The sequence below is a fragment of the Microcaecilia unicolor genome, chromosome 1 (genome assembly GCF_901765095.1).
Source record: "Microcaecilia unicolor chromosome 1, aMicUni1.1, whole genome shotgun sequence".
Taxonomy (NCBI): Eukaryota; Metazoa; Chordata; class Amphibia; order Gymnophiona; family Siphonopidae; genus Microcaecilia; species Microcaecilia unicolor.
This window is the reverse complement of record NC_044031.1, coordinates 685,835,158-685,852,088: the sequence shown is the minus strand read 5'-3', so window position 1 is coordinate 685,852,088 and position 16,931 is coordinate 685,835,158. Positions and strand designations below refer to the sequence as shown.

The 16,931-nt window shown below is 42.8% G+C and overlaps 1 protein-coding gene across 1 annotated transcript in view; it reads left to right on the top strand.

The window, feature by feature from the left end:
- Window positions 1–16,931, top strand: part of IREB2 (iron responsive element binding protein 2) — a 69,441-nt gene that overhangs the window by 37,860 nt on the left and 14,650 nt on the right. Inside the window, exons 15-18 of the mRNA XM_030188118.1 lie at window positions 3,523–3,607; window positions 8,646–8,802; window positions 11,096–11,220; window positions 13,067–13,171. Coding sequence (XP_030043978.1) covers window positions 3,523–3,607; window positions 8,646–8,802; window positions 11,096–11,220; window positions 13,067–13,171 — 472 coding nt within the window. The remainder of the gene's footprint in view (window positions 1–3,522; window positions 3,608–8,645; window positions 8,803–11,095; window positions 11,221–13,066; window positions 13,172–16,931) is intronic.

Sequence of the window (16,931 nt, the reverse complement as noted above, 5' to 3'; positions counted from 1 at the left end):
ACTTATTTGTACCTGGGGCAATGGAGGGTTAAGTGACTTGCCCAGAGTCACAAGGAGCTGCAGTGGAAATCGAACCCAGTTCCCCAGGATCAAAGTCAGCTTTACTAGGCTACTCTTCCACTCCTCATGGCTTGTTATACGTTTTCCCTCCATGGCCTGTTGCAGGGCAGAATCATTCAGAAGATGGAGTCTTCCAAGGCTGCTTGTTCTGGTGATACCAGATTGGCCAAAAAGGCCATGCTATGGAGATCTCATGAGATTAGGCATGGAGGACCCATTGTGTTGCTGGATCAGCTAAATCTTCCCCAGGGTCAGTTCAGTTGTCAGAAATGTCCGAGGGTGGGAGGGGAGTTTACAGATTGGCTACTGATAGGGTGAAGTTTCTTAACAGGGGTTATTCTGGCTGTGTGATCCACTCCTGTAGACAAGGAAAACATATCCTCTGCATATATAAAAGTGTAGAGAATTTCTGAGGCATAATGGAAGAGAGCATCAGATCTCTCCCTTATATCTATCTGTGTTGGAGATTTTGGAGTTTTTTCAAGATGGTGTAGATGAGGGTTTGGCACTTGCATCCGTTAAGGTACAACTGTCAGCCATTGCATGTTTATGAGTCCAGTTCAGGGAGATACTTGGCAGTGCCACTCAGTGTGGCCAGTTTTCTTAAAGGGGGGGGGGAGGGGGTGGAAGGTAAGAACCCTCAGCATCTAGTAGTTCTGCCTTGGAATCTCCCTAGCTCAGGCACTGCTTAAAACTTTGGAGGGAGCTTCCGTAAAGGACATCATTTTGAAGGCAGTATTTCTGGTAGCTATTTGTCCAGTCAGGAGAATTTTGGAACTACAGGCTGTTTCGTTTGGTCTCATCTGCAGAGAATGTGCTGCTTCATCCTGTCCTGCCCTGCCCTCTTTTTTTTTTTTTTTGGTCCAAGGTGATGTCGGCCTTCCATGTCAGTCTTACTCTTTGATGTTTCAAGAATCTAGGACTGGTGGTCTCCTGTCCCAGCTATGTTGGCTAGAGGTGCGACAGGCTTTCTTCCTTTTCTAAGGAGAACAGGGGAATTTTGGCACGCGGACCATTTCCTTGTACTATTTGGTATTCCTAAAAAGTGAGCTTCAAAACTGGTTATAGCATGGTGGATAAAGGCAGCTATTGCATCTGTGTAAATTCTGCAGGGCAAGCTAGTGCTTGCTAACTTGAAAGTGCATTCTACTAGCGCACAAGCAACTTCCTGGGCAGAATTTATGCTGATCCTTCCATCATTGCATTCTCCTGTTAAATATTACAGGCTGGATTGCAGGCTCTATAGGCTGCAATATTTGGGGGCTAGCATTCTGTCTGCAGTCATGTCTGGAGCCCACTCTACTTAGATTCTGCTTTGGCAATTCCGATACTGGAGGGATGATGAGGAAGGAGAAATTTTTGTTGTTGTTGTTCAGTGTATTTTATTTTACATTTATATATTAACATAAATGTTTAAGCAATCGCAATATTAGTTAACAGGAAAAATAATCACAAATTGCAATAATAATTATTTCCACTTTGTCCACAATTTTAGTTCCAAGTACTAAGAAATAAAGAAATACAGAAAATTTATTTAATCAATAGAGAAGCAGAGAGCTAAATGTTCGCAGCCGATATACAGCGAGTTCAATTATTAGATGGAGCCCAAGGTATCTAAAACTCCCTCCTTTGAATTGATATACTCCAGCAGTTTTTTGGGTCCAAAAAAAAACATAATTATTTGAATTAAATGAAATTAAACACCTGCAAGGGAATTTTAACATAAATGTACCACCTAAATTAAGAACTCTAGGTTTTAAAACCAGGAATTCTGTCATTTTTTGTGGCTAGGTCAGGAAAAATTTAAATTTTTGCTCCCAAAAACTCTGCATTCATAAGGTGGAAATAAATTTGCAAAATATTATTTTTGTGTGGTTCAAATGCAAATGTCACTAGAAGGGTAGTCCGTTCCGTTATCACTTCCAAAAAGTTCTCTAGAAATTCAGTCAAGTTCATATCAGATTGAAGTCCTATAGTAGGTCTGGAAGTGTATTGGGCTCTGACTATGGGTGGATAACCCTCAGTCGGTATTCCCAATACCTCCCCAAGATATTTCTTAAGCAAATCAAGAGCTGAGTGGTGACTTAGGAAAATTTAAAAACCTCAAATTGTTTTTCCTTCCTTGGTTCTCCAAGTACTCCAACTTACGGGCTTGTACATCTCTGTCCTTAATAGCCAATGAAGAAAAACTTTGCAGACAGGCTATCTCCCCTTCTAATGAAACAGTTCTCTGAGAGGAATTATCAACATTGTCAGACAAAGCTTGAAGAGATTGTTTCATTTCCACAATTTCTCCTTTAAAAGTGTTAGATACCTGAAGGAGAGAAGAATTTAGTCCCTGGATCGCATCCCATAGAAGTTCTAATGTTACCACAGCTGGTCTCGTCACTTCTCCATTGCTTCTGGGAGTAGAACCCTGGTTGGGAGGGGAAGCAAGTTGAAACGCCTGATTCACCTCTAAAGTATCTCCTCTCAGGGTTTGCACAGCCACAGGTCCTCCTCTATCAGTGGTAGAAGCCAAACCCCTGTCGGGCGCCCCTGCACACTGTGTCCCCGTCAGCATACGTCCACTACCTGGCATTGGAGGTGCTGTACAAGAGGGAGGGCTAAGAGAAACTCCCTCAACGCTACGGTCCACTTCTGAAGTCGCGGATTCTGGGTCTCCTTGCCTCCAAATTCCAAAATTTTCCATAGTACTTTGACGGATAGTCGGGGTCTCCACAGGGCTCGATGAGGTTAGTATCTTTGGTTTCCCTTTCCTTTTCCCCATGTTAACACCAGGGAAATTCCAATCAAACCACTCAGGTATTCAAGAGCTTCGCGAGGTCATTTCTGCTCCAGTCGCCATCTTGGATCTTCCAGGAAGGAGAAATTTAGATCTTACCCACTAATTTTCTTGCCTTGTCTCCCTCCAGACCAGTCCAGAGCCCTCCCAGTGAGGTATTAGGAAGTAGTATGATAAGAGTGTTTGTTTGTAATGCAGTTGCTGGAGAATGAACTCCCACAAGTTATTAGGTGTACGGTTTGACCATGTGAATTTAGTTTTCAGCTTATTTTTATTAGTAGTCACGAAACGCCTAGCCACTTGCCTAGGGCTAACCCTGCAGCCACTTAGAGGATCTGTCTCCAGCACAGCTCAGGTCTGCCTACACCTAGGCATGTGCTGTACACTATCACCCTCCTCCCACCGACTAGGTCCCAACCGCCTCTGGGCAAGTCTTCTGCTCTCAAGTTATCCCTAGTGATTTCTAGGTTACTGAGGCCACAGTCCTAGTAGTCCCATGGTTCCTAGAAAGCACTTGTACCCAATACACAAACCACCAGGATTCTTAGTCCAGACATGCAGAGGCAATAAACCGTTCTGATTTGCTGTGTAAGAAGTAATGGTATAGTAAATAAACGATAAACGAGATCTTATCTGCTAAACATAAGGCACTAATTTTTCATCTTTTCTAAATGCAGGTTTGAAGTTGTGGGCTATGGATGTGCAACATGTGTTGGAAACACTACTCCTTTACCAGAGGAAATTGCACATGCAATAAAAGAGGTAAATATGTATAGTAATAGCAATAGAGCAACACAAGGTGACTCATAAGAGTAAATCAAGTTTTCAGACTGCAGTCACTAGTATATGTATCCCAGAGAATTAAATTGTGGCAAGTCTCAAATGAACAGGACCGTGCCATGCTTGGCTGAGAGATCACCTCTGAAACCACTATTACAATTCTTCAGCTGACATAGAACCTAGATAGAGCTACTGAGCATCTTCCTGTCCAATTCAAGTACTTATAATAAATTTTTCAAAATGTTTCTTTTAACTTGGGTCCTTCTTTGAGGTCTAGTTTTATTTTGAATGCCCATTTTTGTTTTATGGAGAAACTAGTAAAAAAGGCCCGTTTCTGACACAAATGAAACGGGTGCTAGCAAGGTTTTCCTTGGAGTGTGTATGTTTAGGAGAGTGTATGTGAGAGTGACTGTTTGAGAGTCAGAGTGAAAGTGTGAGTGTGTGAGAGAGAGAGTGAGTCTGGGTGTGAGTGTGTTTGTGAGAGAGTGTGTGTGTGAGAATGAGTGTGTGCAAGTGTGTATGTGAGACACAGTGTGAGAGAGAGAGTGTGTGTGAGACACAGATTCTCTGTGAGAGTGAGTGTATGAGACCAAGCGAGTGTGTGAGTGACTGTGTGGCACATAGAGAGTGAATGTGATACAGTGTGAGACAGAGTGTGTGAGAGTGAGAGTCAGAAAGACATTGTATATGAGAGAGAGAGTGTGAGCCGTGCCCTCCCAATCATGGCCATCTGTCCCCTGCCCCCTCCATTCATCCTTTTCCAGCAATTCCCCTATCTCCCTGAGCCCTGCCCTCCCAATCCATGGCCATCCATGTTTCTTTGTCACCTGCCCCCTCCATTCATCCCTATCCAGCATTTCCCCTCTCTGCCTGAGGCCTGCCCTGCAATCCATATCCATCCATGCCCATCTGTCCCCTCCATTCATCCCTATCCAGCAATTTCCCTCTCTCCCTGAGGGATGCCCTCCCAATCCATGCCCATCCATGCTCCTCTGTCCCCTGCCCCCTCCTTTCTTCCTTTTCCTGTAATTCCCCTCTCTTCCTTCTATGACCCCCCCCCTCTCATCCATGCTCCTCTCTGTCCCATGTCCCAGCCTGGCCCGCCCTCTTCTTCCCCCCCCCCCCCCCCTCTTCACATCCATGCTGTCGTTTTTCCCCTGCCCTCCTGCTCCCAGTGTTCAACTTTGCTGCCCACCCTCTTCTATCCCCCCAACATCCCTTTTCTTTTGTTTTGTTTTTTTAATTTACCTCCGTGGTGGCGGTTCCGGCAGCGTCAGGGAAGGAGGCGGTGTTTCCGACGTCTAGCCTTCCCTTCGCTGTGTTCCGCCTTCTTCTGACGTCATCATTGACGTCAGAAGAAGGCGGAACACAGCGAAGGGAAGGCTAGAGACGTCGGGAGCGCCGCCTCCTTCCCTGATGCTGCGCTGCCGGAACCGCCACCACAAAGGTAAATCTAATATACTAAAACGCACCGTGCGTGGGTGCGATCAGTTTGTTTTTTTTTTCTGCCCTCGCGATCCGTGTGTTTTCCCCGCCCTCGACGTCATGACGTTTGACGTGAGGGTGAGGCAGAGACGGCTGGGTGGCTTCACACCACGAACCCTTCAGGGAGTGTTTTAGTGACTTCAGAACGTTGTCCTCATTAGAACGTTAATGATTATGAAGGGTCCCCTACATTTATGAAGGCTTTTCCTTACTAGTAGGGGGGCCTCTCTTAAATACTGAAGTCTTTTTTTTTTTTCTCCACTTCTTTTTGTTATTAAATTGTATGACATTCTTGGAGATACAGAATTATATTGTAGAAGTTTTTTATGATTTGATATTTGAAATCACCCATTATTATAGTGTTGCCCAATTTGCCAGCTTTCCTAATCTCTGTAAACATTTCTTCATCTCTCTGTCCTGTGCCGGTGAACGGTAGTACAGCCCTACAAGAATATTCTTTCCCTTCACTCATGGAATTTCTATTCATAATGATTCCAAGCTGCTATCTGTTTCATGTGGATTGTTTATTTTATTTGGCTCAATTCCCTCTTTAACATATAGTGCAACTCCTCCCCTCCCCTCCCGCTTTTTACTTGCATAACATAAAGTGTAAATAACAAGAATATCGTTTTCTTGAATTTACACGATTGCTCAGTTCGGGTTGGGGATGGTGGGGGGACGATAGCAATGTGCTCGGGAATGGGGAAGAAGATGCAGGGATGAGGTGGGAAGGAGGACCAAATTATGTCCCCATGCACACCTGTACATTTATTCCATCAGGTGAGTTCACAGTGAATTTTGGCTAGCTTACACTGTCAGTGTCTTCTTTATACTGCATCTACAAAAAAATGATGCTTTTTTTAATGGGATGGGGAAAAGGGCCTGCGGTAAAAGTGAAACCAGTGTGTGCCCAAAGCCGGCCTGAGCCCTTAACGCCACCCATTGATCTAGTGGTAAAGGCTCACGCACTACACACGCGGTGACCGGTCGGCGCTTTCCAAGCGCTGATTGCTGCCAGAACCGGCATGCAAAGGAGGAAATAAAATAATTTGTCCGTCTGTTATGGGCACGCCCCAAATCTGAAATTACTGCCAGGAGGGCGCTGGCCTGGCGGTAGTCTCATTTGGGCGTGTGCTGCATGCGTGCAGAGCCTACCGTGGCTTAGTAAAAGGGCCCCTTGAATAATTACTAAAGAGGAGCATTGATGAGGCCGATTTCTTGTTACTAAAGCACTTGCAAAGGGGAGGGAGAACTGGAAAAGCAGAGCACTAGTGAGTGGGAGACCTTGTTACTGACGGGTGGGTTAAGCAGAGCTGCCAAGTTACCCATTCCAGGAGGGAGACTTTTTGGCCGGTCCTGATTTTAAACTTACATCCCAAAGCAGTGTAGTATTTGAAGTCTAGGATTCTATCCATTGAAATCAGTGCTGCAGGTCCCATAATGCACCAGGATGAAGTTCGCAGAAATCCAGGACCGGCCAGGGGGGTCTCCCTCCTGGAATGGGTAACTTGGCAGCTCTGGTTAAGGGACTGACCAGTTTAACCATTATGTAGACTAGGTGGTAGCTTAGGACAGCAGTTGCTGTCAAGATAAACTAGCAAGTCTTGATAGTCACAATAGCTCAGAAAACCCAGGGTGAATGTATCAATAGGATGGGTTGGTAGCTTTCAAACAGAAGCAGAGATGCCAAGTTACCCAGTACCAGGCTGGAGATTTTAGGAGAGTCCTGGATTTCTGACAACCTTTCTACCCCTGATATCTCACCTTGCATCCAAACCAAAGTTACAGCGTGCTTGTCTGACATTGCTGTCTGGATGTCTCAACGCCACTTGAAATTAAATGTGACCAAAACCGAGCTTCTCATTTTCCCCCCCAAACCCACCTCCCCGTTCCCCCCATTTTCTATTTCTGTTGATGGCTCTCTCATTCTCCCTGTCTCCTCAGCTCGAAACCTTGGGGTTATCTTTGACTCTTCTCTCTCCTTCTCTGCTCATATCCAGCAGATCGCCAAGACCTGTCGTTTCTTTCTTTACAACATCCGTAAAATCCGCCCCTTTCTTTCTGAACACTGTACCAAAACCCTCATCCACACCCTTGTCACCTCTCGTTTGGACTACTGCAATCTGCTTCTTGCTGGCCTCCCACTTAGTCACCTCTCCCCTCTCCAGTCAGTTCAAAACTCTGCTGCCCGTCTCGTCTTCCGCCAAGGTCGCTTTACTCATACTACCCCTCTTCTCAAGTCGTTTCACTGGCTCCCTATCCGTTTTCGCATCCTGTTCAAACTTCTTCTACTAACCTATAAATGTACTCACTCTGCTGCTCCCCAGTATCTCTCCACACTCGTCCTCCCCTACACCCCTTCCCGTGCACTCCATTCCATGAATAAATCCTTCTTATCTGTTCCCTTCTCCACTACTGCCAACTCCAGACTTCGCTCCTTCTGTCTCGCTGCACCCTATGCCTGGAATAGACTTCCTGAGCCCCTACGTCTTGCCCCATCCTTGACCATCTTTAAATCTAGATTGAAAGGCCACCTCTTTAACATTGCTTTTGACTCATAACCACTTGTATCCACTCACCTCCACCTACCCTCCTCTCCTCTTTCCTCTCCACATTAATTGATTTGTTTGCTTTATTTTTTGTCTACTAGATTGTAAGCTCTTTGAGCAGGGACTGTCTTTCTTCTATGTTTGTGCAGCGCTGCGTACGATTTGTAGCGCTATAGAAATGCTAAATAGTAGTAGTATATAATTGTGTGACATTTTACTGTGATTTTTAAAAAGTAGCTTTCTAAAGATGGTCATGAATGTATTCATTTTTATTTGAGTAACTTATCTTATGCAGCTCAATTGTCAATCTTTATTTCCATCTACAAACCTCTAATTTCCTATACATATCATTAATTTGTGAACTGTAGCATCCATTGCCATGTTTGGCTAGTGTTTGTGCGTATAAATTATACATTTCCTGGAATAAAATGAACTAAAATATGGACGTTTGAAAGCCAGCCTGGTGGTTTAGTGGCAGTGCTGTGTACTACCATGCCAGGTTTTTCCTGGCTCAGATTTTCTGCTCTTTGTATCATTTGGGACTGGAAATATTGGGGCTGAATTTAGAGCCCATAATTGCAGAGCTCTGAACAGAATCCTAGTGCATGACTCTAGCCAAAGACTTAATCTGTAAGGATTGAATTAAAACAAGTTGAGAGGGGATATAAATATAGAAAAACTTCCTAGATAGCTGTGAACAAAAGATTATGGTGCCAAGTCTCATTTCCCAGTTTGACATAAGCTGGAGGCCAAAGGGAGCAGAGTGAAACTGCCAAGTCTAGGTGGTATATAAATGCTTACAACTAATAAATAATAAAATATGTCAAATTTAAGCAAGTGATTTACATTTCCTCTTGCAAACTTTCTGAAGTAGCAGCAATGTATTTCTTCACATCAAAAGTGGTGTTTGTTCATTATATAATAGTTCCCATATAAAAAAGAAGGTATTTTATATTAAACCAAAATGTATTTATTTTGCCGTCCAGGGTGACCTAGTGGCATGTGGCATTTTGTCTGGTAACAGACATTTCGAAGGTCGTCTCTGTGACTGTGTGCGTGCCAACTATCTTGCTTCTCCCCCGTTGGTGATTGCTTATGCCATAGCAGGAACAGTGAACATAGATTTCCATACTGAGCCATTGGGTAAGTATGTATTGATATAGATATATATAGTTATTGCATTTGTATCCCACGTTTTCCCACCTATTTGCAGGCTCAGTGTAGCTTACATAGTACCGTGGTGGCGATCGCCAGTTCCGGTATAACAGATACAAAGTGGTATAGTAGAAGGTTCATGTGTGATAGACACATTAGGGAATTATGTGTGTATATGTATATATGTGTGTATATATTTCACGTTTTTCCCTTCTTGAGCCTCCTTCCACCCTGCCCCACCCACACCCTCGCAGAGAATGTTAGCTTAAGGAACCCTTCTAAGCCTTAGGTTGGAGGGCTACCACTTCCAAAGTTCACACTCCACAGCACTTGCAGGGGCCACCATGGTGGCAGCAATCCTTTTTCACTTACCTCTCTTCATGGGCCTATGTGCACTACCTCTGTACCAATAAAAGGGCCTTTTTATCTAATTGCATGAATGTACATTAAAGCATATTTCTTATCCTCCTGCTTGGCTACTCTAGATGCAGCAGATTTCCAGCAATTTCATCACTATAAGTGAAGGAATAGCCTAAAGCTTTATACAATGGGCTGAGAACCTGGGCAGCTGGGTTAGGTTCCCACTAAGGCTCCTTGTGACCTTGGACAAGTCCCTTAACCCTCTGTTGCCTAAGGTACAGAAAACAAATAGTGAGCCCACTGGGGACAGAGAAAAGTGTTTGTGTGTATATATAATATTTTTTTTTTGTTACATTTGTACCCCGCGCTTTCCCACTCATGGCAGGCTCAATGCGGCTTACATGGGGCAATGGAGGGTTAATATATATATATATATACACACACACACACACACACACACACACACTTTTCTCTGTATGTATGTACATAGGGACAGAGAAAAAAATATAATGTAAACTGCTTTTGTTGTACCATAGAAAACGGTATATCAAGTACATGGCCCATAATGGAGGGAGTACAGCCCTGGACTTTCCAGTTAGTCATTGTATTCTCTTTCTTCAGCAAATAATTGCAACTTCTAAATTGGTGCAGCAGGACTTCATGGTCAGCTCCTAGGGTTAGGCCTATTGTGAGCTCTTTGAGCAGGGATTGTCTTTTCGTGTATGGTGTACAGCGCTGCGTATGCCTTGCAGCACTATAGAAATGATAAGTAGTAGTAGTAACCCCAGCTCATGGCACAGGGTCTACAGGCTGTCATGACAAATCAAGCACATGTTTGGTTTTGGGATCCTCTGCAGATCAGCTGGGGTAGCAGGGCCAGTCTGATGGCAGGGGCTAGCTCCTCTGCCTTGCCTCCGCTCTCCTCTACCTCTGAGGTTTTCAGTTTTAGTAGACAAAGAGGGGGAACTGGGGAAAGAGTGCAAAAAGTGAATCCATGTGAAAGTGGCTGCGGTCTCCATTGTGTCAGGAGGGACCAGTGTCTGGACATGAATAGACAGAGAATTGGTTTTGTGGGGTGGGAAGGGGAGCTTGAAGATGCTGATCACCCATCTGCCCCACTGCTAGACCTGGCTTGATGGATTGATTTGATTTATTTATTTAAAATACTTATAACCTACTCAATTCAAATTGTTCTAGGCGGCTTACAAATATTCACAGTAGTAAAAACAATGATAAAGCCAGAATAAACAGTAATACAAATAGCATGATCACCTCAATCCAAATTCATTCATACTTGGCTCTTCCATAAAAATAGTCATCAAAGTGCACTCCAAAATTGATTTGATAACTATCCAGCGGTGTCTTACTCTCTGTTTGCTTGTCAAAATAGTAATATTTTAAATTTGTGCTTAAACTGGTCTACAGCTGTTATGGTTCTCATGGCCAGAGGCAACTCATTCCCTAATTCAGGTCCCCAAACTTTGAAAATTGGCATAGATACTTCTCTAATAACCTTAAATGATAGTATATCTAAAAGATTTACGTTAGAAGCCCTTGCAGGTTGATAGAGTTGTAAAGTTGATGCAGTAAGGGGCTGTTGTACATTAGTAGTTTGAGGGCTTTGAATATCTGGACTGACCTCCAACTGTGGGAGTTAGCCTGGCTCCCTCCCACGGTCTGAATATCAGCCCTATAGCATTTATCCAAACATTTCCAAATACAAGGTTCAGCTGCCAAACATTTCTCCTAATAACTGAAAACCATGAAGTTAACATTAGAGATCTGCAGGGTTTTGTTTTGTTCTTTGTTTACGCCATTTTCAACAAGCTGGACTACAGGCACCACCTGTGTTCATATTTTCATAATCTGTTTGAGATGCATTGCTTATTTTTGCTTATCAGCAATTTATATAATTTTTCAGGAACAGACATGAATGGTAAAGAAGTATATTTGCATGATATTTGGCCCAGTCGAGAAGAGCTTCATCAAGTAGAGGAACAGAATGTGATACCATCCATGTTTAGAGAATTGAAAGAAAAAATAGAGGTAAGCTAAAGAACATCTTTTTAATTCTTCGTAAAAGTGCAGGGTACCTAATCTCCCTCTAGCTTTTATTGTCATTCACATAGTTTGTAAAATTGATATTTACCTTTATGGTGGCCAGAATAGTTAAGCATACGAATTCCCATATGCAAACCAGTACCATTAACCCAAAGTGACAGCATGTATTTTTTATGTATTAACTTCTATCGTGGGCAGAAAAAATTAACCTGTTACAGTATGGGACTAATATTCAGACTGCGGGAGTTAGCCGGGCTAATTCCTGCAGTCGGTGGCGATGACAGATATTCGATGTGGTGACATTTCAGGTGACTGGCATTGAATATCTGGTTTATTTTTGGCAGTTATGAACGTAGCCAGCCAAGTTGATATTCAACGCTGGCTGATAAGCCTGCTATTAGGGCGGCCCCATTTGGCTGCCAAACTTAGCTGGCCAGTCACTGAATATCAGCGCTGACCAGCCATATCGCACAGCATGGCCGGTGACCAGGCTAGCCGCTAATTGTTAATATTCAGCCTAGATAGCTGGCTATCTTGCGCTGAATATTAGTGCTTAACTGGCTTAAAGCTATTTAACCGGCCAGGAGCGCTGAATATCATGGGGGGTATGTATTTATCAATTATGAAGAGAGAGCAGGGGGAAGCCTAGCAGTGTATAAATCCCAACATCAAGGGAAATTCTAATGTGCCTATAAGAGAGATTGAAAATGTAAATGATGTGTGCCATATAGAATGACCACCTTTATAACTTGGCGACTGTTTATCGATTTACTATACTGCCTCTAATTGAAAACACATCGAAGCGGTTTACAATCAAAAATCGGTTTGACAACCCCCTCTCCCCGTGTACCTCCTGACCAAGTGCAACAGCAGTAGTCTAGTTTAAAAGCTATCTCTGGAAACTTTATGCGGATGTGCCACGTGCAGACCAGCTGACAGGATATGTTTCCTGATTTATGGAGCCCTATCAGTCTGTATTCCATCCATGCATGTGTATTGAACTCTGTGTAATTTCCTTGTATTCTTTTTTTTTTTTTTAAAGATCACGTTCCCACCATCAGGAGCAATAGGATTACTTAAATTTAAAAAAAAATTAAGAAGGGTCATATAGTTAAATTCTTCAGTATTTTACAACCCCTTCTTGAGAAAATGGGTTTTTATAGTGGAACAGTGACAAATGTACTTTTGTGACAAATTTGGAATTGTGTTCACACCACAGTTGTGAAACTGTTTTTAATTGTGTGTGTTTACCTTTGACATTAAATCAGTTTCTAGAGGCTTATAATAAGTGGCCCCTGGTTGAGGTGTCTATCATTAATACCCTGTCTTTGCCTCACTATTCAGAACGCTTCCTTGTCAGTGAGTTTTATTGCAGTGTTGAAGAATCCTACAGTGCTTTCATGTCAAAGATTCTTTCAGAACACAGAAAAATTACATGCACCAATATTGGGCACATGATAATAAACATAAAAAGTACCAAACAGGATTTCAGTCCTAGCTACTGTTTAATTGCACATCTTTCACATACACTCATAATTATATTTAAAAGTATAAAGGGTAAATCTGAAATGCTACAGCTTATATTCACTCACCTCATGCTTGAGTCAAGAGGGCTGGGCATTCTAGCTACAAAATTAAGTTTTTGAAATCAATAGGGAAACAAGGTTTGTGGGGGTATGATTGTCTAGGGAGGGGATAGAGTGAGGACTCAGAAGCATGTTTAAATTTAAAATAGAAGAAGTTTTCTGTATTCTGCGTCTTCCTTAAATGAAATGAATAGTGAAGTGTTTTGTCATTTTCTTGACATGAATATCATGTTTCACCTTCATAGAAAAAAAATAAGAGATGGAATTTCCTTGAAGCACCGGATTCTATTTTATTTCCATGGGACTGTAAGTCCACCTACATCAGGTGTCCTTCGTTTTTTGATAAACTTGTGAGTATTATGGTCGTCTTGACCCTAGCAAACTGAAAACTTATGAAAGGATAAATGTGCATCTCAACAAAGCCACCATGGCAAATCTTGGAAAGTAGATGGACAGATAAATGAATGACTACTCTTTCTTATGTAAGCCAGTATTACAATTAAGTCAAACACCACCTTTTACTAAATTGCGTTAAGTGCTAACAACATGGTTAATTCAGGAAAAATGGCCTAACACAGGATGTTGAAGTTACATGTTGAAATATTTCAAATCTAGAAAAGAAACCCAAAGCTATTGGGGGGTTTTCTTTTCAGAAGATTTGTGGAACTATAGATCTGAGATCATCCTAGAAGGAATACAGAGTAACAGTCATACAGTACTATATTGTGTACCACTGTGTGTTTGGCTAACACAGGATGTGCCAAGGTGTTCTGCATTAATCCTGCAATCTGCGCCTGCAAAGCATTCAGATGTTTTTTTTTTTGGGGGGGGGGGAGGGGGGCATGGAAGTGTTAGCACACTTATTTCACTGATGTGAAAACTGGTTAGTCCATCCATAACGAGAGCCTTTAGCACCTCCTAAACAGACTCAACTGTGATAGGAATGGGCTTGGTGCATAGGAAAATCCCATATTAGGGCATGCTAAGTCCATTTACTAGCAGTTTTTAGTAAAAGGTCCCCAGAGTACTTGAAGGTGAAAGTATTCTGGCCTGGATGCTCTTACAGAAGTTTGCGGAGGTTATGTACCCCACTCTAGTATGTAACTAACCTTTGAATGGTTCTTGCTGGTTGCCAACTATTACTAAAAGGCCCTTTTACCAAATGGTGGTAAAAGGGGCCCTGTGGTGGCGTCAGCGTGAAGGTTTGTCACACCAAGGCGCTCCCCCTCCCCCCCCTTTACCACCACCAGTAAAATCTTTTTTTTTTTTTTTTTTTTTTTTTTAAGGAAATGGCCATGTGGTAAGTTAAACACTTGTCATGCGGTCATTTCGTTGGGGCACACCCTCTGCCCTAAAAACTACAAAAGTATTTTCTAGTGCCCTAATCACCACGCATCAGAACCCGGAACAACCGCCAGGCCCCTGAGCAAGCTCGGTGGTAGGACTGATTTGGCACAGGGTGAATTGGCGGTACAGCTACTGCCACATTGTAAAAGGGCCTCTAAATTAGTTAATTTACTGACAGAAGAAAAATTTTGATAAAAATAATTTTATGTCTGTGAAAAATCAGAAGCCTGTATATTTGGTGCTGTGGGCTGTGGTGCTGTATATTATGGCTGCTGCACAAAGGGAGTCAGGGACATAGTTCATGGTCCTTATGTAAAGACATAGTAATTCTAGCTGTTTGTGGTTATGGCACTAGCCAGCGGATTTGTCCTCAAGGGCACGTTTGAGTGTGTTGCCTTTCCGAGGCAAGTTGCTTTATAGGAGGAAGCTGGTTAAGGACTTGGGTCTGGGTTCCCCAAACCAGAGTTCCTCTTGTATTCCAAGTTTCAAATCCAAGTCCAGAGTTGAGTAAGCTTTGCGAAACTAAGCTTTATAACCTTGCAGCGGTTCTAGCCATATGTCAAAGGTCAGCCTTTTTTAGCACGAGACATGGTGAAAGGAAGTGGAGGACCTGAAGGGCCTTCATTAGTTTGTGCTTAGCCATGAGGTCTGGGGTGGGCTAACTGTTTGAGGTTTGTATAGAGCTGGCCAGCACTGCCAGTGGGGAGTGATGCTTCCATATTATATTTTTCAATCACTAGGAACAGGCAGGTTCCCGGGAGTTCTGAGAGCTTGCCTGTCTCTCACTAATGAAAATGTGATAAACAGCACCCCACTCTGGCAGGACTATAGATAAAGGACTCCCTCTCAGTTTAGAGGGAACAGTGCTGGGCACTTATCCCAGTTTTATAAGGAGTTGACCTGACTTTCCTCAGCTGATTGGGTAATGGACATAATCATACATGACTGTATTTTGGAGTTGGCTTTCTTGGAATCCCTGCTTACACTTCCATGAAGAGGGAGGTGCTATGATAAATCCTAACTAGGCTGCTTCAACTGACTGTTCTCTAATCAGTACTATTAGGGGAAATTGGCCAAGAGTTATTGCATATTTCATGGTTCCCAGCAAGGAGGGTACCTTCTGGCCCATCTTGGGCCTGCAGCAGATCATTTGGTCACTAATTACAGCAATGTTGAATGAAGTTTATGAGCATTTAGATAACGGATATATTGACCTTGCAATATCATTGGATTTGTTGTCGCGTTTGACTTGATAGATCATATCATATATCACAACTTCACAAATAGTTAATGTAACTTATCCTTTGGAGTCTCAACTAGAGATACTTGGTATATTAATAGATTCCTACATGCTAATCAACATCCAAATCCAAGCAATCCTCACAAAAACCTTTAAAGCAGTGTGGAAACTAAAAAGAATCAGGCATCTCTTCCCTAATGATATGTTTAGAACTTTAGTACAAGCATTTGTATTATGTCACTTTGATCATTGCAATGCTGTTTATGCTTGTTGTAAGGAAACTTCCTTGAAAAAACTGCAGACAGCTCAAAATACAGCAGCCAGATTAGTCTACAAGGATACGAGATTTGAAAGTTCAGCCTCTTTGCTTATAAAGTTACACTGACTCCCAATCAAAGCCAGAATAACATTCAAACTATGTACATTTGTTTTCAAAACTTTATATGGCTTAACCTCTGATTATATGCAACCTTTAACTGGTCTCCCCCTTCACAATGCTCTCCCTGGTTCAAGAGATTATCTAACCCTCCACTATCCCAGTTGCAAAAATGTGATCTTCAAGTCGATGTAGATTCTCTCAACTCTGTACCAAATAGTGGAATTCCCTCCCAAAATTCATCAGATGGGAACCTAATTATTTGATATTCCAGAAATACCTTAAAGCCTCTCTGTTTTAAGCAATTTCTCACTGATGATCATAATTTAAACCCCTAATTGTATAATTATTCAATTTATCAGTTCCATTCTAATTGTTATACATGGATGATTATAAATTGTTACCTTTTTGCGTCTAGCATTTGTTTCCAGATTACATATAGTAATTACTCAGTCCTTATTTATTTTGTTATTGCTACTTAATGTATACTATCCCACATCACTTTTTGTACTGTTATTTACAATAAATTGTTAGCCGCATTGAACCCGATCTGTTGTGATAACGTGGGGTATAAATAAAATAAATCTAATATAATTCGCACCTCCAACGTTCTGAAGCTGGCAGCGTGGCAGTGAAGCCGTGTAGTGTTCCTGCGGTTCGTAATCGCCCCGCCCTCGTGGCGTCAGAAGGAGAAGGGACCAACCGCAGACAATCGCATTCGCTCTCACTGCCCTCGGAGGGAAGGGAAGGCTCTATAGCAACCCGCAAACAAACGTTACTCCGTCCCGAACAACCCTGATCCCCTGCCCCCCCTCTAGCCACCCAGCGATTCTCCACACTCCCCTGCCCCCCCCCCTCCAGCCACCCAGCGATTCATCTCGCTCTCTTGATTACCTCCGTTGAAGCAGCCGCGTCATTGAAAACCATCTTGCTCTCTTGATTACCTCCGTCGAAGCACCGCGTCATTGAAAACCCTGCCTGTCTCCAGCCTTCCTTTCGAGTTTGTTCCCTCAGAGTCCCGCCTTCTGATGTCATTTCCTCTTTCCACGAGGGCGGGACTCTGAGGGAATGAACTCAAAGGGAAGGCTACAGACGGGCAGGACTTTCAATAACGCGGCCGCTTCGATGGAGGTAATCGGGAGCAAGG